At 42.2% G+C, this 25,135-nt stretch overlaps 1 protein-coding gene across 2 annotated transcripts in view; it reads left to right on the top strand.

Moving 5' to 3' along the window:
• Positions 1-25,135, top strand: part of INPP4B (inositol polyphosphate-4-phosphatase type II B) — a 514,133-nt gene that overhangs the window by 383,989 nt on the left and 105,009 nt on the right. For both annotated transcript variants that reach the window (XM_038755090.1, XM_038755091.1), the window contains 2 exons: positions 2,021-2,125; positions 14,941-15,049. In XM_038755090.1, coding sequence (XP_038611018.1) covers positions 2,021-2,125; positions 14,941-15,049 — 214 coding nt within the window. The remainder of the gene's footprint in view (positions 1-2,020; positions 2,126-14,940; positions 15,050-25,135) is intronic.

Genomic DNA, 25,135 nt, shown 5'->3' with positions numbered 1-25,135 from the left:
ATGTGTTGGGGGAAGGGGTGGGATAGGGCAGGTCAGTTCCAGCAGTCTGCATTTTCATAAAATAGTCAACTGTGGCCTAGCGTCCACGCTTCCCATGAAATGAGCAAGGGCTCCCTCCTTGATAGGACCCCTCTGCAACAGGATGGCATAATCAATCAGTCCGTCAGTCCTATTTATTGAGCCCTTACTATGTGAAGCGCACTGTACTAAGTGCTTAGGAGAGTACAAATCAACAATAAACAGACACATTCCCTGCCCAGGATGAGCTTACGGCTCTGGGAGCTCCTCCTTGCTACACTCACACTTAGGCTGCTATGTTTCTGAGACTTAAAGGATCAGAAGGAAGTAAATCCTAATTGCCCTATAAGAGTAACCTATTCCCTCCCATGAACTAATAACACTGAGTCTCTTAGTAAGGTTGTTTTTACTCAAGACTCTTATAAGATCTAATGAGAGGCTGCGTGGCCTAGTGGAAAAAGCCCAGGGCTGGGAATCAGAGGACCCGGGTTCTAATCCCAGTTCTGCCACTCGTCTGATGTGTGACCTTGGGAAAGTCAGGTCACTTTTTTGTGTCTCAGTTACCTCATCTGTAAAAAGGGGATTAAGACTGTGAGCCCCAGGTGGATATGGACTGTGTCCAACCTGATTCCTTGTATCTACCCCAGCACTCAGTACAGTGCCTGGGACATAGCAAGTACTTAACAGCATTAAAAAAAATCTTAGACATGGAATCTTTGGTGGGAGACCAGACCCAGAGGTTTAATGTAGAAGATGCGTTCCTTAGGCTTTACAGACCCTAATGGAATATGTCATAAATGATGATTAGATTGGGTGCTCTTGATTTGGCTGTCACAAGCAGAGAGGGACTAATCAGAGATTTCAAAGTAGAAGGCAACTTTAGCAAAATCAACCATCAGATGATACCAATACAGGTGCCCCAAAACTGAAGAAGAAAACTGGTGGATCTTTTAAAATTCTATCTTGCCAATAGCCCTTACCAGTCATTCACTACAGATGGCCTCCAGTTCCGAATGTGATCTTTTTTCTTGTGGTGTTTGTTGGTGAGCCAACTGTAACAGCGTGGCTCAGTGGAAAGAGCATGGGCTTGGGAGTCAGAGGTCATGGGTTCAAATCCCGCATCTGCCAATTAGCTGTGTGACTGTGGGCAAGTCGCTTAACTTCTCTGTGCCTCAGTTACCTCATCTGTAAAATGGAGATTAAGACTATGAGCCCCACGTGGGACAACCTGATCACCCTGTATCCTCCCCAGCACTTAGAACAGTGCTTTGCACATAGTAAGCGCTTAACAAATGCCATCATTATTATTATTATTATTAAAGCAGCATGGCATAGTGGATAGAGCACAGGGCTGGGAGGCAGAAGGTCACGGGTTCTAATCCCGGCTCTGCTCTTTGTCTGATTTGTGACTGGGCAAGTCACTTCACTTCTCTGTGTCAGTTACCTCATCTGTAAAATGGGGATTAAGACTGGGAGTCCCATTTGGGACAGGGAATCTGTCTAACCCAATTTGCTTGGATCCACCCCAGCACTTAGTACAGTACCTGGCACATAGTAAGCACTTAACAAATACCACAACTACTTACTACTAAAGAATTCTGGTTAGTTTGCTTTGTGTGCAGTCTTAAAATTGCTTCCTCTATCCATTAGAAATAAGCAGTGTTTTCTCTCTCCATCTCTGTATTTTTAGCTCTGTGTAAATATATATTAAATGTGGCTTCATTTCCGCCCCGCTGTGGACTGATTTCAGTCAGCAGGCACTCTGCCGATCACCTGCAAAACAGAAACCCATCAATTAGTTTGTTCTGTGAATCAAAGGCAGGCAGGCAAAAGGTTCCATGCTGAGATGCTGCTAGGGAACCTGCCTTTCTTAATACACAAATGTAAATTAAAGCATGTCAGTACCACCTGAGTGTTTGCTGCCTTCTTAAGAGAAACAAAAAGACAACACATCTGCTTGATGCTTAAGGAAATGATGTTCAAAACTAAAATTTTTTCCTAGGGTCTTCCTTCAAGTCAAGCTGTAATAAAGGAGAGAAGACACTAGAATTTGTTCCAGTAAATCTACACGTTCAACAAATGCAAGTGCACAGCCCCCAGTTGAAAGGTAAAGTGGATTTCTTTAGGCTGTTATTAGTTGGGTTTTACTGTCTGTCTGTATTCTTCTTTGTCTTGAAGAATCACTCCTCACTGGGATCTTTTAGTTTTTCTCTTTGTGTTTATGCTTTGAAAAAATATTTACGATGGTGGTCATACAGATGAGGCTTCTTGTTGACTCTGTAGTGCTACAACAGAGAAGGCAGTACTTTCAACATTTAATGCATGTGACCTCTGAGTGAGTTTATAGTGAAAATGCCACAGAGCGTACTATTCCCTTATACTAACAGGGATGACATTGTGACCAGCCATTTAGTGGAAAGGGCACAGGTTTGGGAGTCAGAGGTCATGGGTTCTAATCCTGGCTCCGCCGCTTGTCAGCCATGTGACCCTGGACAAATCACTTAAATTCTCTTGCCTCAGTTACCTCATCTGTAAAATGGGGATGAAGACTGTGAGCCCTAAATGAGAGAGCCTGAATAGCTTGTATCTACCCCAGTGCTTAGAACAGTGCTTGGCACATAGTAAGCACTTAACAAATGCCATCATCATTATTAGTTGGAGTTTTCCAAACTGGAGACCAATTTGTCTTGACTGGCTCTTCTTAAGTGCGAGATCGGATACAAATAGCAGTTAAGACTGGACCGGTAACCCATTGCCATGGAATAGAACAGTGGGAATGAGTAGAAGCATGATAGATTTGATGATCTGGGGGTCAATGGAAGCCTTTAAGCGTTTCTTTTGTCAGCAAGAGTAGAAAATGGTATTGCCTTCTTTAGGAGCTGGCTGGCATTCTTGAGTATCCCTTTTGATGCATCTCACTAAGGGTTCAAGCTGGAAGGTCTGGTTCAGTATCCAAACATCCCTAGACCTAGAGAATACGAGGAAAGAACAATGTTATGGCTGCCCAGTGGTGGTTATTATAGTTCTTCTTCCCATAGTGGGTGCACAACTTTGGCTTTCTGGGACCCTCTCTGTTGTTATGTGTTTTCTACCTCACTGGTGATTGATTATTCCAAAATGCCCATGACTTTGTTCATCTTTAATAATGGAGTTAGAATCGAAGAGGGGGTGAAGTTGGATGTCTTGTATGTAATGATCACCATTACGGTTTTCCCGAGAAACAGAGCCCAGTGAATGAAATAGGAAAGACTCCAGTGTGTTTGCAAAAACGATTTGCAGGTGCCAATCTGGATAATGTAGTCTTCTCTCAGGCAATTTTCAAGCCCAGTTTTTCTCTCCTCTATGCCTTCTCACCCACCCACTCAAGCCATGGGCTCAGATTCATCATCGGAAGAGTATGGATGAGAGGTGGGAGTCAGAGAAAAAGACCCAAGAGTGTAGGGAAAAACACTAAGGAATGACAAAGATCCCCAGAACCTGACCAGGATGCTAATCACCTTTTAGTTACTGTTTGTAGAAATGCCACACTAAATGACCCCAGGATGTGCAGATGTTGTTTGACAGCTCCAGAGGGAAGCAAGATAATGTCAGTAAAAGCCGAGGTCTAGAACAGAGATTATAGAAGGTAGTCTGAAAAAAAATATGTAGAGCCTGATTTCTGCACTATAAACCATATAGAGGGAAGCCATACATTCACAGAGGGAAGCTTATAGGATTTATTTAAGGGAACAATATCTCCCCCCATCACTCTGTGCAGGAATCCCATGTGGTTCAGAATCTCTGGAAATGAACTGTATACATCTAGGGCATGTCCTTTGAGATTAGGTTTGGAGATAGATGGAATGACAGGAAGTTTCTCTGATAGGAGGTGGGGAGGGCATTGAAGGAAGTAGCATGACTTAGTGGAAAGAGCATGGCCCTAGGAGTCAGAGGACCTGAGTTCTAATCTTGACTGCCTCTTGCCTGCTGTGTGACCTTGGGCAAGTCACTTAACTTCACTGTGCCTCAGTTTCATCATCTGCAAAATAGGGATTCACTATCTGTCCTCCCTCCTACTTAGACTGTGACTCCCATGTGGAACAGAGATGATGTCCAACCTGAATGACTTGTATCTATCCCCACTTAGCATGCTAAGCACTTAACAAATACTGTAAAAACAAAAAAGAGAGAGAAACCACAGTTACTGAGCAGCCCAAACCAAGGCTTCAGTGTCAGCACCAGGGGACCATGAGTTGGAATGGATCAAGTGCCATGTGGGTCCCAGGCTAATCAATTTTGTGGAACCCCTCCATAAAGTGACATCACATCATACATCATATGACATCTTTGGACAGTAATGGCAAAGAAGGGGTGGCGGAGGAAAGCAAGAGGTAGACACTCTCCTTAGCTAATACCCCAATTCTATCATTTATTAGGAGCAATGTGACCTAGTGGAAAGAGCATGGGCATGGGAATCAGGAAACCTGGCTTCTAATTCCAGTTCCACCACTTGTCTGCTGGGTGGCCTTGGGCAAGTTATCTAACTTCTCATCTTTAAAATTGGGATTCAATCCCATTTCTTCTTCCTACTTATAATGTGAGCCACTTGTGAGGCAGGAACTGGGTCCAACATGATTTCATTGTATCTACCCCAGCACTTAAAATACTGCTTGACACAAATTCCCTTTACAAGTAGCACAATTATTATCATTCCATCACCTACAAAAATGGAGTCCATTTTTGTAATTACTAAGTGTTAGCTGAATTAAGGAATCTCCTTAGCCCTGTTGTAATGATGGACATAGTGGCTGAGCCACTGTATTCTACTGATGAGCAATTTAGTGATTGTAGATTTTCTTCTTATGCTACCAATGACCAGCCAAAATCTCTGCGCATTTGATGAATTTCTCCCTGCTGTTGGAGGGAGTACTTCTACCCCAAGGCAGAATATATATATTTACCAAAAGACAATGCCGATGATGATCAAGCTCTTAGTATAGTGCTCTGCACACAGTAAGCGCTCAATAAATATGATTGAATAAATAAAGACCTAGAGTGTAAATCTATAAAGAAGATCACTGCTGTAATCAAGCAGAACTAATGTTGTCATGTCTCATACTGACAAACTAAAAAATCTCCGGTTAGCCTAGGGTTCTCCTAGGCCATTGAGTTAATATTTCATTCTTATTCATTATGCAAATATAGCAGCACTCGATAGGACACCTACCTAAAGTGTTGGAAGTAAAAATAAAGGTTCTCTTGGAAATGAGACTATTTCCCATTCAATATTCCTAAATGGAGTTACTTTTCTGTAGACTATTAATTGTGAATATTGTAATATATTGATGTTTATAGCACTGTTATAGCAGATCCCGTAAATTATATTCTATAGCTATAGGTGATGATGGTATATTGGAGTCGACAACCAATGGCTGGATTCTGCTGTTGGAAACAATCATTAACTAAGATCAAAGGAAATTATTGGTTTGCAAAGAACAGTTTTGCTGATTAATTGCCCTGAATCACATTAGCCCTCCTTTGAAATTCAAATCCTGACATCATAAATGTGTGATAATGCATTTTTAAAACAAAATAATGTACTTTAAAAAAGTTGCTTAAATTTCATGAATAATACATTCCATTTTGCAATTTGCTACTGCATGAAATACCCATTGGGTGGTAAGAGGTGCTTGTCTCACACAACTTCCATTCATCTAGAACATCTAAATAGCCAAGTGACATCATAGGTCATCAGTACCATCACAGAAACCATTCCTTTAAGTGTCAGATTATATGTGGTATTTGAATTTCAAGTACTACCCGTCCTACATGGAGGAGTTAGAAAAAGGATCCTAAAACTTGTCTGCCTCAAATTTAGTGATGGGAGGTAGGTATGTCAAGCTCCAGGGTTGCCTTGATGTTGTCAGGGGCCCCTGTGTAATAAGGGAGCAGGAGGAGGAGGAAGACCAATAGACGTTCCTCTGCCAGGCCCCACTTGATTGTTCTTGCACCATCTGAAATTGCTGCTGTTCTCCAGAGTCCCCCATTGCCCCTGTGCATGCAATCCTCCCATGCTGAAGGGATTAGCACAATAGCACCTCTTTCACTTGGGAGCAAGTTGCACACCTCTCAGCAGAGGGCCAGTAGTGACGGTCTGCTGCATTTTTTTAAAATGATATTTGTTAAGCGCTTACTAGTCATTCATTCAGTCATATATATTTACTGGTGTGCAGAGCACCATACTAAGGGCTTGGGAAAGTACAGTACAACAATTAAAAGACACATTCCCTGCCCACAGTGAGTTTACAGTCTAGAGGGAGGTGACAGACATTAATATAAATAAATAAATTACAGATATGTACATAAGTGCTGTGGTGCTGAGAGAGGGGATGAACGAAGAGAACAAGTCAGGGTGACACAGAAGGGAGTGGGAGATGAGGAACGGGGGGCTTAGTCAGGGAAGGTCTCTTGGAGGAGATGTGCCTTCATTAAGGCTTTGAAAGGGGGAAGAGTGATTGTCTGTCAGATTTGAGGAGGGAAGGCATTCCAGGCCAGAGGCAGGATGTCAGTGAGGGGTGGGCGGTGAGATAGACAATATTGAGGCAGATTGGGAAGGTTAGCATTATTCATTCAATCATATTTATTGAGCGCTTACTGTGTGCAGAGCACTGTACTAAGCACTTGATTAGAGGACCAAAGTGTGCAGGTAGGTTGTAGTAGGAGGGGGCAAGGTGATTGAGTGCTTTAAACCCAATGGTGAGGAGGTTTTGATGTGGAGATGGATGGGCAATGACTGGAGTTTCTTGAGGGGTGGGGAAACATGTCCTAAACATTTTTGTAGAATATTGATCCAGGCAGCAGAGTGAAATGTGGATTGGAGTGGAGAGAGACGGGAGGCTGGGAGGTTAACAAGGAGGCTGATGCAGTAATCCAGGCAAGGATTGCATTAATGTGGTAACAGTTTGGATGGGCAGGTAAGAGTGGATTTTGGTGGTGATGTGAAGCTGGGACTGACTTTGTGCACTGTGTTAAGTGCTGAGGCAAATAAAAGCTAACCAGATTTGGACAGAGTCCCTGTCCCCAAAGGGCTCACAGTCTTAATCTCCATTTTACAGATGAGGTAACTGAGGCAGAGAGAAGTTAAGTGACTTGCCCAAGGTCACACAGCAGAAAAGTGGTGGAGCTGGGATTAGAACCCAGCTTCTTCTAACTCCCAGGTCCGTGCTCAGCTTCGGTGGGTGATCAAGGGGAAGATCTTCTGATTAAGTGTGAGTGGGGTTCAGAGGGTGTATGTGGGGTGTGTCTGTCTCATCTCTCCCTATCTCTCAGGCTTTACCTCTGCCTCTTAGTATGTATTAAGAGATCACTAGGTGCCAAGGACCATACTAAACCCTGAAGTAGATTCAAGATAATCAGACCAGACACCAACCCCATCCCACATGAGGCTCACAGCATAAGATGCTGGGTGAGCAGATTTCATATCTTTATTTTACAGATGGGGCCACTGAGACCCAGAGAGATTAAATGGCAAACTCAAAGACACAATATCAAGAAAGTAACTCTGCATCTGCACCAACTCAATACAAGACTTTTTTGAGCTTTGCTTTGCTGAATTGCATTCAGTAGGAGAAGTGAGGGAAGCAGTGTGACCTAGCAGTAGTTGAGAAATCTGTGTTCTAGTCCCAGCTCAGCCACTTGCATGGTGTATGACCTCGGATAAGTCACATAAAAATCTCCATGCCTCAGTTTCCTCATATGCAAAAATGGGGATGAAATACTTATTGTGCCTCCTCCTTAGACTGTGAGCCCCAGGCGGAACAGGAACTGTATCCGATCTGGTTATCCCATATCTACCCAGAGCTTAACAGAGTGTTTGGCACATAGTAAGCACTTTGCAAGTACCACGGCATCCAACAATTACCCTCCCCGGCTTCAAAGCCTTGTTGAAGGCACATCTCCAAGAAGCCTTCCCTAAGTCCTCCACTTTCTTCTTCTCCCACCCCCTTCTGAGTCACCTTGACTTGCTCTCTTTTTTTCCCCCTGCTCCCAAAGCCCACAGCACTTATGCACACATCTGTAATTTATTTATTTATATTAATGTCTGTCTGCCCCTCTCTGGACTGTAAGCTTGTTGTGGGCAGGGAATGTGTTTGTTTATTGTTCATTCATTCATTTGTATTTAGTGAGTGCTAACTGTATGCAGAGCACTGTACTAAGTGCTTGGGAAGTATAAATTGGCAACATTTTGAGACAGTCCCCACCCAACAATGGGCTCACAGTCCAGGAGAGGGAGGCAGACAACAAAACAAAACAAGTACACAGGTGTCAAAACCATCAGAATAAATAGAACTATAGCTATATACACATCATTAATAAAATAGGGTAATAAATATGTACAAATATACAGAAGTGCTGTGGGGAGGGGAAGAAGGTAGGGCAGAGGGAGGGTACAATATTGAGTATAAGAAGCAGCATGGCTCAGTGGAAAGAGCTTGGGACTCAGAGGTCATGGGTTCAAATTCTGGCTCCGCCAATTGTCAGCTGTGTGACTTTGGGCAAGTCACTTAACTTCTCTGTGCTTCAGTTACCTCATCTGTAAAATGGGGACTAAGACTGTGAGCCCCCTGTGGGACAACCTGATCACCTTGTATCCCCCCCAGTGCTTTGCACACAGTAAGTGCTTAACAAATACTATCATTATTATTATTATTACAATACATTGTTGTATTATACTCTCCCAAGCACTGAGTACAGACTGTAAGCCCATTGTTGGGTAGGAACCGTCTCTATATGTTGCCGACTTGTACTTCCCGAGCGCTTACACAGTAAGCGCTCAATAAATGCGATTGACTGAATTGAATGAATGTTCTGCACATGGTAAGTGTTCAGTAAATACGATTGAATGAATGAACACAAACAACCGACCAGTGACAGATGTGGGATTTGAGCCCAAGTTTTCTGGCTCCCAGATAAGTATTCTTTCCACTTAGTTAAGTTGCCTCCCTCTGTCTTTTGATATCTCTTTATATCCCTCTTACCTATGTCTCTGTCTTTTGTGGCTGTTTCTGATCTCTCCTGCTCTTGTCTGCCTCTCTCTTTTTCATACTTTTCTCCCCTTAATCTTGCACCACTGCATTTTCATGGTGAAAGCCCCACTTTGGTATATTAACTAACAACAGTAATGAAATTCATTAAGCACTTCTTATGTGTCAAAGTACTTTACTAGGGGTTTTAACCACACAGTAGATTAAATTCCATCTTCTGTGGTGTGGCATTCTCAAGATGCTAAAGTGACTAAGGAATAAGGAGGTTTTTTTTAATGAATCTTAAGACCATACAGTAATTCCTACTGTAACATACATTTGGATTAAACACAATTGGAAAAATATTCCTTAATATAACCCAGAATTGGGCTTAATGCATTGCAACTCTACTCAGGAATGCTTTGTAAGGTATGCATTTGGTGTCTGTATCAGAATCACTCTACCATTTTATTAGCATTGTATAAGGAACCTGTTAATCTTTTAAGGTTACCATTACCATATGTTTACTGGAGTCAGTGAATTTTAAACAGGCACAAATTACTTCCCTAAAAATGCTAATGAAAAGATTCAGTGTCTCTGATACTGAAACACTGTGTCCATGGTGTATCCTATCAGGTTGTAGCATGAATGATGCTTATTGATAAGTTTGTCAATAAAAAGGGGTTTGCTTTCCACCAAAAACAGATGAGTGCACACTCCATAGCGTGAGTATTTATAACAGGAGGGGGGAACATAGGGGGAAAAGGGGAGAAATGCCACTAACAAGAAAATATTGAGCTTTCTTCTTTTCTTCCTTAATCTCTTCTTGTTGACCCTTCTCTATATATTCCTAATTGTGGAGGGCCAACAGTCCTTGAAAGATTTCCATTTGAAAGAGGTCATGAAACTTGGGTTTAGGAAGGATTTAAAGATTGAAATATTTAGATGAGGAACCATGATTCAGAAAGTCAGGGAGAGACTTCCAAACCAATTCGGTTAGGATGGAATTTTGAAGGGGTTTTATCTGCCAGAACAGGAAAGTGAGACCAGGCTCCACAGTATTGTATTTTTTTTTAATCTCCCTATTGTTTGAAATGTCCTCTTTGAAGCTTGAGAATAAAATATATTTCCTGCCTATTTTATCCTTATGCTTTAATTTTTTCTAAGACTAGGTCTGTCTTTTGTTTACCTTTTAATCTATTCTCTGGTCACATAACATTGATAACCTCTGATGAACTGCCCATGATTCTTTTCTTGCCATAGGCATAGCCTTATGTCCTATTCATTTGATATCCTCAGCAAAGGGCAGATCTTTTTACAGTTAATTTCTGCAGGTTTCCTTGGAAATGGTGGCATGCTCATTATGCTTTCATCCCCTAACTACTGGTGTTATCTTTGGTTGAAACCTTCTCTTCATTTTCGTTGCAGAATAAGATTATACCCAGTGAACACTGGGATGTCATTTTAAAATATTTTTTTTCCCTTCTTAGGCAATGTATCAAAATAGCTCTGTTTCAGTTTCTCAAAACTTTTGACCAAAATCAGCTCTTTAGTTCCTCAGAGAGCAGATGATGTAGAATGAATAGTAATGTCTACAGCTAAATCCATAAATCCTCCATTGCAAGTGTTCCCATCTACCTACCAATGCCAGTGAGCGTGTGAAAATGTATGAGACATTTTTCCTGCCCACAGAGAGCTTATAGTCTAGGGCACGTTTCTAGGAAGTCTAGGGATAATTTCCTGGCCAAAGCTAGGAACCTGAAGGAGAAATAAGAATGAAGGATGGTAAGTTACAGAAGCTTGGAACTTGGAAAAGATGAAGGGATTCTAAAGAGGGGGATGGAGAAGAACCCAACTGTGTCAACTAAACTGAAAAGGCAAGTGGGACTTGAGGAACACATTTCAGTGGAGAAGGGAGATTAGACAGCTGTAGCCCATCCTCACTGATAGAGGATGAAGGGGTAGGATGAGGGGAAGTGAATCTAGAGTTGGGAAGTCGTCACTTCACCAACTCGTGTTGATTTAGTTTTGGTGACAGTGTCAATGACTTAATAAATATTCATTGTTGGTGTGTGCCAATACTTAGCCAAGAGTTGTTTGGTTTTTTATTGCTCGCTATGAAACCACCACAGGACAGTGTTCACTGGGAAACTAGTAGCAGGATGAGGGAGAGTGAACACATAGCTAGCACCACTTCATGGCTCAGTGATTATTCATGAGCCATTGAGATGGCAAACTCAGACACAATATCTGTATACATCTCTAATTTATTTATATTAATGTCTGCTCTTCTAGACTGTGAGCTCATTGCAGGCAGTAATGTGTCAGTTGTTACATTGTACTCTCACAAGTGCTAAGTACCTTGCTTTGCACACCGTAAGTGCGCCATAAATACGATTGAAGGAAAGAATAAATGGAAGTAACTGCCTTTGCACCAACTCGATATAAGATTTTTTTTAAGCTTTGCTTTGCAGAATTGCAATCAGCAGTAGAAGTGAGGGAAGCAGTGTGGCCTAGCGGTAGTCAAAAGACCTGGGTGCTAATCCTGGCTCTGCCACTTGCATGATGTGTGACCTAGGACAAGTCACTTAACATCTCTGTGCCTCAGTTTCCTCATATTCCAAAATGGAGATGAAATACTTCTTCTTCATCCTTAGACTGTGAGCCCTGAGTGGGATAAGAACTGATCTGATTTATCCCTTGTCTACCCAGTGCTTAAACAGAGAGTTTGACAAACAGTATGCACATAACAAGTACCACTACCGTCCAACAGACAATTTCCCTCCTCCCTTTCAAAGCCTTGTTGAAGGCATATCTCCTCCAAGAGGCCTTCCCTGTCTAAGCACCATCTTTCCTCTTCTCCCACTCCTTTCTGATTCACCCTGACTGGCTCCCTTTGTTCTTCCCCCATCCCAGCTCCACAGCCCTTATGTACATATCTGTAATTTATTTATTTTAATATCTGTCTCCCCACCTCTAGACTGTAAGCTCACTGTGGATAGGGAAAGTGTCTCCTTATTGTATTAAACTCTCCCAAGCACATAGCACAGTGCTCTGCACGCAGTAAGCACTCAACACAAAAGTATGAATGAATGAAGTTGTTCTTTCTGAACAGTTGCATGCAGGTGACAGGGGAGGGGACCTCTTTAGACAGAAAACCCCTCTGAACCCCTCGGAGAAGCAGCGTGGCTCAGTGGAAAGAGCACGGGCTTTGGAGTCAGAGGTCATGGGTTCAAATCCCGGCTCTACCAATTGTCAGCTGTGTGACTTTGGGCAAGTCACCTAACTTCTCTGTGCCTCAGTTACCTCATCTGCAAAATGGAGATTAAGACTGTGAGCCCCCCAGTGGGACAACCTGATCACCTTGTAACCTCCCCAGCACTTAGAACAGTGCTTTGCACATAGTAAGTGCTTAATAAATGCCATTATTATTATTATTATTATTGTTATCTGGTTGTTTTTCCTCTCCTGCCTAGATCATGTTGTTGTTCACAACACCTACTGTGTGTGCTTTTCACCTCCCTTACTAACAGAGGAGGTGGAATGGCCTCCTTAGGTATTTCCTACTGAAAAAGAGCCTCACATAGAAGTATCCCATAATCTTGAAAAGTAGAGTTTCACAGGCATCTATCACTTTGGTTCTTATGAAGCGGTTCTTCCCCTAAGCTCTTTGTTTATGTTACTGCTACTTCTCTTTGCCTCCAATGATTGGATTGGAAAAAAGGCTCTCCAACAAATTTAGCATGAACAGGAGATGTAGACATTAAGGCATTCACCTGAGGTTAATTAAATTATTTCAGCTTTGCCAGTAAATGAGTTTTGAAGAACAACCAATGCATCAACATTAAAATCAATTTGGAATGGATCTACAATGAAATCAAGTTTCCCAGGTGAAATACAGTTTGTTGATAGGAGGCTGTTTGGTACTGTCTTCCTCCTTATGTGGACATTTGTCATCCGAATGTCACCAAGAGGACACATTCTACAACATAAAACAAGTTCATATGAAAAAAAGGATTATATTCTAGAACAGGGGCCAATCTTAATATGTGAGCTTTGTCTTGTTTGGAAACAAAGATTCTATCTGGAAAAGGATTCTCAGACATTTTGTGTTCATTCTATTATGTGGATAAGGAAGTTATGAAAGGTACATTCAGATGCTCAAGATGTGAACCCAACACTTGAAATATAACCTAAGCAAGTGCTGTAAAGAGACAGAATAGAGATTCTCTGCCTTTCAGCTCAGTGGCACTAATATTTATTTTTTCTTTAAACCTTTGGTTGCAAGATGGTTAATTATTGTTGAATTTTAATGTGATTGCAAATTAAGTGTCATGGGGATCAACAATGGGAATTTCACAAAAGACTAATTTATAGGGCACCTTAATAAAAATTTAGAAGAAAAAGAGTATAGTGCCTATATGTAATATGTATATTAAAATAATAAATCAGGGAAATACTTAAAGTTATTAAACATATATATAGATATATATACTATGTTCATATATATTACATTCATTCAATCATATTTATTGAGCACTTACTGTGTGCAGAGCACTGTACTAAGCGCTTGGGAAGTACAAGTCGGCAACAGATAGAGACGGCTCACAGTCTAGAAGGGGGAAGATCAGCATAGTAGCAGTTTGGATGTAGAGGAAAGGGCGAATTTTAGCAATGACATGAAGGCAGAACCAATATGGTTTGGTAACACTGAATATGAGGGCTGAATGAGAGAGAGGAGTCGAGGATAATGCCAAGATTACGGGCTTGAGAGAAAGGCAGGATAATGGTGTTGTCTACAGTGATGAGAAAGGCAGGGGATGGAATATGAGAAGTTCTGTTTAGGACATATTAAGTTTGAGGTGTCGGCATGACAGCCAAGTAGATATGTCCTGAAGGCAAGAGGAAATGCGGTACTGCAGAGGAGAGAGGTTAGTGAGAGGAGGAGCCGGGGAAGGGGACTGAGAAGCAGCTTGGCCAGTACATTAGGGCTGTGGTGAATATCAGGTGCTTAGAGGGTGAAGATCCAAGTGGCTGGGCAGTGCAGAAGGGAGTAGGGGATATGAAGGCTTAGTCCGAGAAGGTCTCTTGAAGGAGATGGGATTTTAATAAAGCTTTGAAGGTGAGGAGAGTTGGATATGAATGGAGAGAGAGTTCTGGGCCAGAGGAAGGAATATGGGCAAGGGGTTGGCGGAGAGATAGACGAGATCGAGGTACAGTGAGTAGGGTGGTGTTGGAAGAGCAAAGTGTGTGGGCTGGGTTAGAGCTGGAAATCAGCAAGGAGAGATGGGAGTGGGAGAGAGGATCAAGTGCTTCAAAGCAGATGGTAAGGAGCTTCCGTGTGACATAGAGGTGGATGGGCAACCACCGGAGGTTACATATAAATATGATGAGAAGTGGGCCTCGAAGTCAGGAGGATCTGGGTTCTAATCCTGCCTGTACCACTTATTCATTCGTTCAATCATATTTATTGAGCGCTTACTGCATGCAGAGCACTGTACTAAGCGCTTGGGAAGTACCAGTCGGCAACATCTGCTGTGTGACCTTGGGCAAGTAAGTCACTTACCTTTTCTGGGCTTCAGTTTCCTCACCTGTAAAATGAGAATTAAGACTGTAAGCTCTATATGGGATAAGGGACTGCGTCCAACCCATTTGTCTTGTATCTACCCTAGCACTTAGAACAGTGCCAGGCATGTCCCGCTTAACAAATACCACAGAAAAAGTGTATAGGCGGGCAGGTGGCTGTGTGGGAAAATTTATTAATGTCCTTTCATCTATGAAACCTAATGTTTGTAAATATTTCAAGTAAATTAACCCGAAGTCTTTCCCAAGCCTCTAATGGAGTGGGTAGTTCTCCACAGACACTATGTCCTGGGTGTATAACCATGTCAATTTCATCTCCTTCTCCATCTTATTCCAGATTCTCAGTACGATGTCATCACAGTGGGAGCCCCAGCAGCACATTGTCAGGGATTTAAGAATGGCGGACTTCGGAGATTGCTCAATAAATTTGAGATGGAAAGGAGAAAGTAAGTATTTTGATGTGAGAAAAATGAAGCACAAACTGTTTTTATGTGTACTGTCTATTAAAATTAAGAGTAATTTATGGAAGAGCAAAGAGGATGGCTCATGTTCGCAAGTAGCGTCTTTGATACCCTTACTCCATTTCATGGTTTTGAGTGGATGTCTGCTCTCTTTCTCAGTAGCAGTTCGGTTAAAATAGGATGAAGGCTGGAGTGGATGAGTATTCCTATTTATTAAAGGGTAGGATGAGTCCAAGGCCAAAAGAGTTTGCCTGGTTCAAAAAGGAAGTCATTTTTGATTGCTTAGTAATAATCATTGCTCTTTGTCAGTGGAAAATATCAGTATAAAGACTCTATTGAGGTATTATAGTCACAGGGAAAGAGTTGGGGATTAAGACTAGGATTAGGATCAGGTGTCGTACCTAGTGAGAGCAGTGAGTTCCTACAATTACTTTGACGGTAAACTCACTCAACGTCTTTCTGGAAGTTGGTGATTTTCATAGCACTGTGGCTATGGAAAGGAAGACACTTTGGGGTACTCAGCAGAATATCCCCTTTCCTGCTTGTAGATCTCAGTGGATACATGGTTAGGGCTTGGATCTTTACAACTATGTTATGACTTCAACTGCAGTGGCCAGTTCCCAGATAGATGTCTTGCAGATGTGCTTTTACATATTCTCAAGTTCACAGAGGGCCTTATATCTACAGACTCTGTTATATTGTACTTTCCCACTGCTTAGGACAGTGATCTGTACACTTTAAGTGTTCAATAAATACCACTGATTGGCTGTTTGATTAATTGCCAATGATAAGGCTGCTTTGAAGTTGCTCTGAAACTTCTTACAGGTGTCTATATTTTCCAGAAATTTAATGTAAAATTATTTGATTTGAGTTTCCCTTTGCATTCCATTGTCTGTGTCAATAATGCTTTAGAGAAGCAGTGTGGCTCAGTGGAAAGAGTGTGGGCTTTGGAGTCAGAGGTCATGGGCTCAAATACCAGCTCTGCCAATTGTCAGCTGCGTGACTTTGGGCAAGTCACTTAACTTCTCTGTGCCTCAGTTACCTCATCTGTAAAATGGGGGTTAAGACTGTAAGCCCCTGTGGGACAACCTGATCACCTTGTAACCTCCCCAGTGCTTAGAACAGTGCTTTGCACATAGTAAGCGCTTAATGCATTCCATTATTATTATTAATAATGAAAATTTGTGTGCTATCACTGATTAGTTTGGCACTCAGTACCACCATATTGGCAGTAAAATGAGGACCATCTTTAATATCCAATCTCACTCATATGCATTCAATAAGGTGCCTCTAGAGAGCTCTTTGGAGAATCCTAATTGTCTTTTCTCTTTCTTATCTGGCAAATGATAGTGCTGGGTTGTCCTGCTGGCCCAGTGGGGAAAGAAGTGCTCTGGGAATCAGGAGACTTGGGTTCTAATCCATGTTCTGCCTGTTGGAGCTTTGCCATAGGTGCTGAGGGATTTTGACTGAGGAACCAACTTGGACATTCCACAAGATAGATGGTGCAGCAGCTACCAATGCAACCACATGCTGGTTCATGAAGCTACAGCCCAGCAATTGCACTATGCTGTGGTCACTTGGGCCATATGTGGGCCCTGCCCACCCAGGAAAATCCTCTGTTTGCCCCATACCCCTGCTCTGTGTCCCAGCAGGAACATGCCTGGCTGGGACAATAGAGTGGCAGTGGTATCCAGCAAACCACTAGCACCAGTAAGAAAGATTATTCCCCCATCTATTGTGAGTAACTAAAGTTAATGTTTGGCTAACCCTGCAAGCTCAGACCACAGCTCATTCACTTTCCAATCACATGTGATCCCACTGTTCATTCCCAAGTTTGGGTATGCATGTATATCATTTGATAAAACGAATTCTTCTTCAAGTACATAAATCTCTGGGAATTTTTTATGTTCGGTTGTCAGCTGACAGTAGTGCACACAAAAGAAATCTGACCAGTTGTTCATTGGGTCTGTCAGCTTGGTTCAGCAGGGTAAATCAAATATTGGGATAAAGCTTTATAAAGAATAATGCTTTGATGTGAAAGTATAAAAGCTCACTGAATTACATTTGGGTCCTTTCCTGTATTATTTGCCTTGAGACTACAGTCTTGGCATTCACACTAAGGAAGGATCGAAGCTTTACGATTGGACAATGTTTTCAATACTGACCACTCAATCTTACCACTGCAACTCCTTCTCTCTTGTAGTCCTGAAGTATTATGTTGAACAGTAGAGAGGGACTATGTATCTCAGAATGAATCTGATGAGTTGCTTGCTTCTTAAAAGCTTTACCTTCTGAAAATCAGGTTGACCCTCTAATGGAATGTAATTGTATATATTTTGGAAAGGACTCCAGCAGGAAGAGGAAGTGTCTGTATCATGAATAGACTCAGTCTAAAAACCATGACTCAAAGTGATATCTTACTTGAGGGACAAAGAAAGCAATTGTTAATTAGATAAAGGTATTAGAATTTTGTTTTCAGGGCTGCCAAGTCTCCTTTGGTAGTTCAACAATGACATAAGAAACCAATGTAAAGCCAACTAACTTTGCTTTGGGAAATCTTTGGGCCCAAATAGAATGTCAGTGGAGTACACAGCAATGGCACATTTCAAAAATCTTTCTTCTACATCCTGACACTGCCCTGAGATATAGTCAGAAGTTCTAATTATGCTATAAGATGTAATTAGATGCTGTCCGTGGCGAAACCAGTGATCTTTTCGGTCTCATCCCCGAGAGTTTCATCATACAGTATCTGACAAGACAAAACAGCGTGTTAATACCTTTGTCAAAATGTGAATCACTTCTCTGTACCCCCTAAGTATTTTAGTAGCATGTCAAAAACCAGATAATTGGTGAATCATGATTTCAACAAATAATCCATTCAGTAAGAATAATATGTACAATATTCAAATCAATCATATTTGCTGGGTGGGAGGATCAAGCAATAACAACAACAGCAATAATAATAGTGGTTAAGTGTTTACTTTGTGCCCAACACTTGGATTAGATACAATAGACTACCTGTCCCATATGGGGTTTACTTGTAAGGGTGAACAGGTGTTTAATCCTCATTTAACAGATGAGGAAACTGAGGACCAGAGCAGTTGACTAAGCCAAGAACCCAGGTTTCTTGTCCCCCAGACCCCTGATCTTTCTTCTAGGCCATCTTGGGGCACAGTCAGTTTGACTAATTAAGTGCACTGATGGGGTTCCTACCTTCTTGGCTGGAACAAACCTAGGATTCCCACAAAATCACTTTGATTCTCATTAAGAATGTTAAGGCCACATTCATATTACAGTTTCTGGGGCCAAATATTATTCCAGATGATCGATCATGCTGCTAATCCCTTGCCCATGTCCTTCCCCTGGCCTAGAAACCCCTCCTTGAGTATTTCTGACAGACCACCTCTCTCTCTATCATCAAAGCCTTATTAAAATCCTCCAAGATGTCCTCCTGGACTAATCCCTGTTTTCCCCTATTAGCCCTCCCGTATGCATTGTCCATTCACTTAGATCTGTACCCCTTAAGCACTTGATATTCACCCAAGCCCCAGCAATTATGTACATATCCATTTCCCCTCTTTGTAATTTATTTGAATGTCAGGCTACGTTGTAACCTCCTTTTTTAAAATATTTGTTAAATACTTACTACGTGCCAGGCACTGTACTCTGCACTGGGGAAGATTCAAGCTAATTAGAGTGGACATAGTCCACGCCCCACATGGGGCTCACCATCTTAATTCGTGTCTTACAGATGAGGCAACTGAGGCCCAGAGAAGTTAAGGGGCTTGCCCAAGGTCACACAGAAGACATGTGTTGTAGTTGGTTTTAGAACCCAAGTCCTTCACTAGGATTTCACTAGGCCACGAAGATTCCTCTATTCCAATTCTTTTGTTTTGTACTCTCACAAGTGCTTAGTACAGTGCTTTACACACAGTTAGTGCTCAATAAATACCACTGATTGGTTGCTTAAACCTTTAGCAAATGAGGAATAAATTTCAAAGGGCTTTAAAATGGCACTCTACTAGTCAGTGGTAGAACTGGGTTCAGAGAATGATCACCTCTGTATAGCCCAGGAGAGGGGAAATAGTTTTTTTTTTCTTAAATGCATTTTGGTTTCTTAACTTTAAGTTCAGGAGCTTTAAAAAAGACAATTCTATTGGGGTTTAATTTAAGATTCTCCCGTGTTTATCAAGAATGCACTTGAGCACAAAAATCATTCCACCTACAGTAGCAGCCTCATGGGTATATGGTGGCAGTCGGGACTAATTTCTTCTTCACATTCAAATAACTCTTTTCTACTAAGGCAGCCTGGAGAATAAAGGGATCAATCAATCAATCAATCATATTTATTGAGCGCTTACTATGTGCAGAGCACTGTACTAAGCGCTTGGGAAGTACAAATTGGCAACACATAGAGACAGTCCCTACCCAACGGTGGGCTCACAGTCTAAAAGGGGGAGACAGAGAACAGAACCAAACATACCAACAAAATAAAATAAATAGGATAGATATGTACAAGTAAAATAAATAAACAAATAAATAGAGTAATAAATATGTGCAACCATATATACATATATACAGGTGCTGTGGGGAAGGGAAGGAGGTAAGATGGGGGAGATGGAGGGGGGACGAGGGGGAGAGGAAGGAAGGGGCTCAGTCTGGGAAGGCCTCCTGGAGGAGGTGAGCTCTCAGCAGGGCCTTGAAGGGAGGAAGAGAGCTAGCTTGGCGGAGGGGCAGAGGGAGGGCATTCCAGGCCCGGGGGATGACGTGGGCCGGGGGTCGACGGCGGGACAGGCGAGAACGAGGTACAGTGAGGAGATTAGCGGTGGAGGAGCGGAGGTTGCGGGCTGGGCAGTAGAAGGAGAGAAGGGAGGTGAGGTAGGAGGGGGCGAGGTGATGGGCAGCCTTGAAGCCCAGGGTGAGGAGTTTCTGCCTGATGCGCAGATTGATTGGGAGCCACTGGAGATTTTTGAGGAGGGGAGTAATATGCCCAGAGCGTTTCTGGACAAAGATAATCCGGGCAGCAGCATGAAGTATGGATTGAAGTGGAGAGAGACACGAGGATGGGAGATCAGAGAGAAGGCTGGTGCAGTAGTCCAGACGGGATAGGATGAGAGCTTGAATGAGCAGGGTAGCAGTTTGGATGGAGAGGAAAGGGCGGATCTCTGAAACCCCAAAAAAGAAAAAATATGCATAAAATCACAAGGAAAACCCTGTAGTAAGTGCAACTTCCAGAGCCACTTATCAATTTTACCTTTTCCTGGCATGGTACTTCCATTTTTAAAGTAATTTAGTGCCTGCATATTTCACCCTGGCATCTTCCGGAGAGTTGTCCTTAGGTTTGTTTTTTTTGAATGTCTCTTTCTCTTTCCATCCCTTAAAATTCTATTTTCTCCCAAGGCCATTCTAGATTGACTTCATCAGCCTCGGTCCCCTACTTGTCCTGAAGCCTTTGAGAGAGACTGGCTTTTATTGATTAGGCCTGGGTCCTGCCATTGGTCATTGATTGGAAAAGTTGAGATCCCTTACAAAACTAACCAAATGCTGAAGTATCCCCAGCCCTTGTGGTCAAGAAAATGTAAACCTTCCAGTTAATCGTAATCTGCTCTTGAAAAAACGAAGGTGTATTTTCCAGAATAGTTTGCATATTCACCTGACAACTAAGACCTTTTACTACCTCCCACTTTTCCATTCCACTGCATCTGTGAACTCTAGTAAGGGGTGAGAACTGGGTGGATTTCCTCAAATGACTCTTGCTCCTTGGAATGCTGAAACAATGTACAGATAGCGAACAGCAAAGTGAAATGCTTCCCTTCCGGTCATAGGGAGTGTTAAGCACTGGCTTACAGTGATTTGGAGGAAGAGGGGAAATTATGGCCACAGATATACTGGACTCGGGTTTGGCAAACAAGTGGCCCACTCCTGGAAAGGGAGAAGGGGGAGGTACCATGTGGGCCCTAGCCATGGATCAAATCTCCCCAAGGCCCCTGGGTTTGCAGTTCACCTCAGAAAGTTCACATCTTGGAATCCAAATTTGGGCCAGGGTTTCGTAATAGCAGTGACGTTCATCAGGTTCTCTCTTGGTGTGGTGCTCTGTACTAGGCACTGGGAAATACTGAATAACCAAGTGACACATTCCCTGCCCACAAGAAGCTTGAATTTTCAGGCAGACAAATAATGCACTATTTACAATGCTGTCAAATACATTTGAGCAGACCTATGTCTGTGAGTGCTAAGTTTATAAGTAGTAGAGATAGTTGACGGGATGCTATGGCTCAGAGTGGGAGAAGAGTATGAAATACAGCTTCTTATAAGGGATCCTTGTGGATTTCTTACTGAAGAAAGGCTCATGGATCCTGAAGAACAGCAAGATGTTCGGTATCAGGATGACAGTTTGACATCTTGTTTGCCGTTGTTGGCTAGCAGGGAGATTGAGTCTTTTTGAAGCTACAAAGGAGAGAGCAACATGTTTTAATAATGTTAGCCTGGTCATAGTGAAGCAGACTTCATGCAGCAATTGGGAGCAAATTCAGAGGGCTGGTGAGATTCATCCATTTGTAATCTGTCAGTCAGAGACCTTGTTAAACGTGAATATCATTTGGGACTCATGTATTACAAGTATATAGAAAGGCAAGTTAGAATTCCTGAATAAAATCATCCCTTTCGAGAAAATGATTCATTTAAATGAAAATAAATGTGCTGAAACAGGATTCGAACTGGGATGCAGGGGGCTGGTGACTGGCCACCTGACACAAGAAAGCATTCTCAGAGAAGCGGAGGAGGAGGAAGACCAAAGGAGCTAGGTAGTGAAGTTTTCAGGATTACTCTTCCCAGTTTAGGAAGTGGACAAGAAGAGACATGCTTTCTTTTTGCTCAATAAAGAGCCCCAAAGAAGGCTTGCTATCTTTATCCCTTTTCAGAAAACAGGTAAAAATATTTTCCCTTCATTGAAAATGGCATTTTTTTAAAGCTGAAGTGAACTCTGGTTTATTCAGGTGGATTTCATTTTGTCCAAGTAAATGTTTTGTACTCCAGTAAAATAATGAGGGAGCATTTTATAATAAATACAATAGAGAAGAGAATAGATTTCTGTTAGCCTAACCATGTGGTCAATATTTGTCATTCTAAAGGCAGCAGGCAGCTGACATTAGAGTCATCTAACAAATCAATTGCCAATAAAACTATTTTCTGTGCCGCTAGTTTTAAAAGCTAAACTGGACAGAATCTTAGTTTTCAAAAGGTTACAGAAAATGTTATGAGGAAAAAAAATGAGTTGACATCGTCCCGAATATGTGGTACAAGCAGAATTGATGTTATGAGAAATCAGTAGCCTGCCTATCCGGTGCAAGAGAACTAGTTTTCAATTTAAATGATCCACAGATTAGCGACTCTTCCAGAGGAACTGGACAATTCCTATATCATTCAGCCTTTCTGAAAGCCATTTCCCACACCCAGAACCCTAGAGAGATACATATGGGAAACATCCCTCAGCCCCACAACACTTATGTTCATATCTATAAATTACATATTAAATTATTTATTCTTATTAATGTCCGTCTCCCCCTCTAGACTGTGAGCTCACTGAGGGTAGAGAACGTGTCTACCAACTCAGTTGTAGTCACCCATGTGCTTAATACAGTGCTCTACACACAGTAAGTGCTCAATAAATGTGAGTGATTGCTAAGGGAAGAAGATACCCTTCTGAAATTATGAATTAGTAATCTTCTTTGAAGACTGTTGTTCTTTGAATCAATCAATCATATTTATTGAGCACTTACTGTGTGCAGAGCACTTTACTAAGCACTTGGGAGAGTTGTTAGCCACACACACTCCCCACATTGAGCTTACAGTCTACATCGGGAGACAGACATTAGTGCAAAAAAAATTGCAGATATGTGCATAATTGCTGTGGGGCTGAGGGTGTGGGAACTGTACAGAGGGGAGTGGGAGAAGAGAAAATGAGAGCTTAGTTGGGGCAGATGTCTTCGAGATGTGATTTTAGTAAGGCTCTGAAGGTGGGGAAAGTGATTGAATGTCAGATATGAAGGGGGAGGAAACTCCAAGGCCTAGGCAGGATGTGAAGGATGTGAACAAGGAGTTGGCGGCAAAATAGACAAGGTCAAGGTACAGTAAGTAGGTTGGCATTGGAAAAGTGAAGTGTACGGGGTGGGTTGTAGTAGAAAAATCAGAGAGTTAAGGTAGGAGGGGGCAAGGTGATTGAGTGCCTTAAAACCAATGAATTGGCGGAGTTGGGATTAGCACCCAGGTCCTTCTGACTCCCAAGCCCTTGATCTTCCACTAGACCACACTGCTTTCCAATTCATGTTTTGTTGGCTTTCTTCCTTTTGAAACAATCCCGAGAGAACAATTGAAATAATACATAAGAAGAGGAGCCCTCTACTAAAGCTTTGTTATTTTAAAGTAAAAGCTCATTTTGGAGATGGGAGAGATACAGACAGGCACTTTGACAGGGTTAGGTGTTAGTGATCTCAAGGGAAGAGAAGCATTTTCCAGTCACTTTCGTCAGTTGTTCATTCTGTCCTGTACCATCCCTCTGCCTTTGCTCTAGGAAAGACTCCGGGTTAACTGATTAGGTTTAGACTGCAGTAATAGGAATTTGCAGTGGTCATTTCCAAATGCAAATCAGAGTGAATTTTCATTGCATAAAGTTAACTAAAGGAAAGAAGTTGATGGGGAACTTTTCTTTTTATGGTATTTGTTAAACTCCTACTACGTGTCAGGAACTATACTAATCACTGGGGGAGATACAAGAAAATCAGGTTGGACCCAGTCCCTGTCCCACATGGGACTCACAGTATTAATCTCCATTTTACAGGTGGGGTAACTGAGGCACAGAGAAGTTAAGCTATTTACCCCAGGTCACACAGCACACAAATGGTGAAACTGGGTTTAGAACCTAAGTCCTTCTGACTTTCAGGTCCGTGCTTTATCTATTAGGTTATGCTGCTTCTCGTGGAACTTGGAAGAATGAGAAGAAAAAACTTAGAAGTTGACAGAGAGACCTAATAGGGTTGGCTGTCCTTGAAACTGAAGGCAGTTAAAGTGCCACTCATTTTAGGCACATCTCTCTCTTTTCACAACAAGAGCCATCAAGGTCAGTTTCAAAGCTTCTGTGGTCTAACCCTGAGTTGGATTTGGAGAGAACGTGGAAATGGGCTCTTTTCCTAATTTTACAAATAATAGTGGTATTTGTTAAACACTTACTACATACCAAGGATTATGCTTAGCACTGGGGTACTCAAAAATAGCCATTGAGACCAGTTTCACTCCCAATTGGATGACATGAGGAAGAGGTATTCTTAAGAAGCTACATGGCCTAGTGGAAAGAACACAGGCGCGGGAGTCAGAGGAACTGGTTCTAATCTCGATCCTACCATCCATTCATCCAATAGTATTTATTGAATACTTACTGTGTGCAGAGCACTGTACTAAGCACTTGGGAGGTACAAGTTGGCAACATGTAGAGATGGTCCCTACCCAGCAATGGGCTCACAGTCTAGAATGGGGAGACAGACAACAAAACAAGTAGACAGGTGTCAAAATCGTCAGAACAAATAGAATTATAGCTATACACACATCATTAACAAAATAAATAGAATAGTAAATATGTACAAGTAAAATGAATAGAGTAATAAATCTGCACAAATATATACAAGTGCTGAGGGGAGGGGAAGGAGGTAGGGCGGGGGAATGGGGAGGAGGAGAGGAAAAAGGGGGCTCAGTCTGGGAAGGCCTCCTGGAGGAGGTGAGCTCTCAGTAGGGCTTTGAAGGGAGGAAGAGAGCTAGCTTAGCGGATGTGTGGAGGGAGGGCATTCCAGGCCAGGGGAAGGACGTGGGCCGGGGGTCGAAGCTTGGGCAAATCACTTAATTTCTCTGTGCCTCAGTTTCCTCATCTGTAAATTGGGGATTCAATACCTGTTTTCTCTCCTGTTAGACTGTGAGCTCCGTGTGGGACAGGTGCTGGGTCCAACCTGATTATCTTGTACCAACCCAAGCACATAAAAAGCACATAACAAATGCTACAGTTAAATTAAAATTATGGTTGTGCAG

The sequence above is a fragment of the Tachyglossus aculeatus genome, chromosome 12 (assembly GCF_015852505.1).
Source record: "Tachyglossus aculeatus isolate mTacAcu1 chromosome 12, mTacAcu1.pri, whole genome shotgun sequence".
Lineage (NCBI taxonomy): Eukaryota > Metazoa > Chordata > Mammalia > Monotremata > Tachyglossidae > Tachyglossus > Tachyglossus aculeatus.
This window is presented reverse-complemented; position numbering and strand designations above follow the sequence as displayed.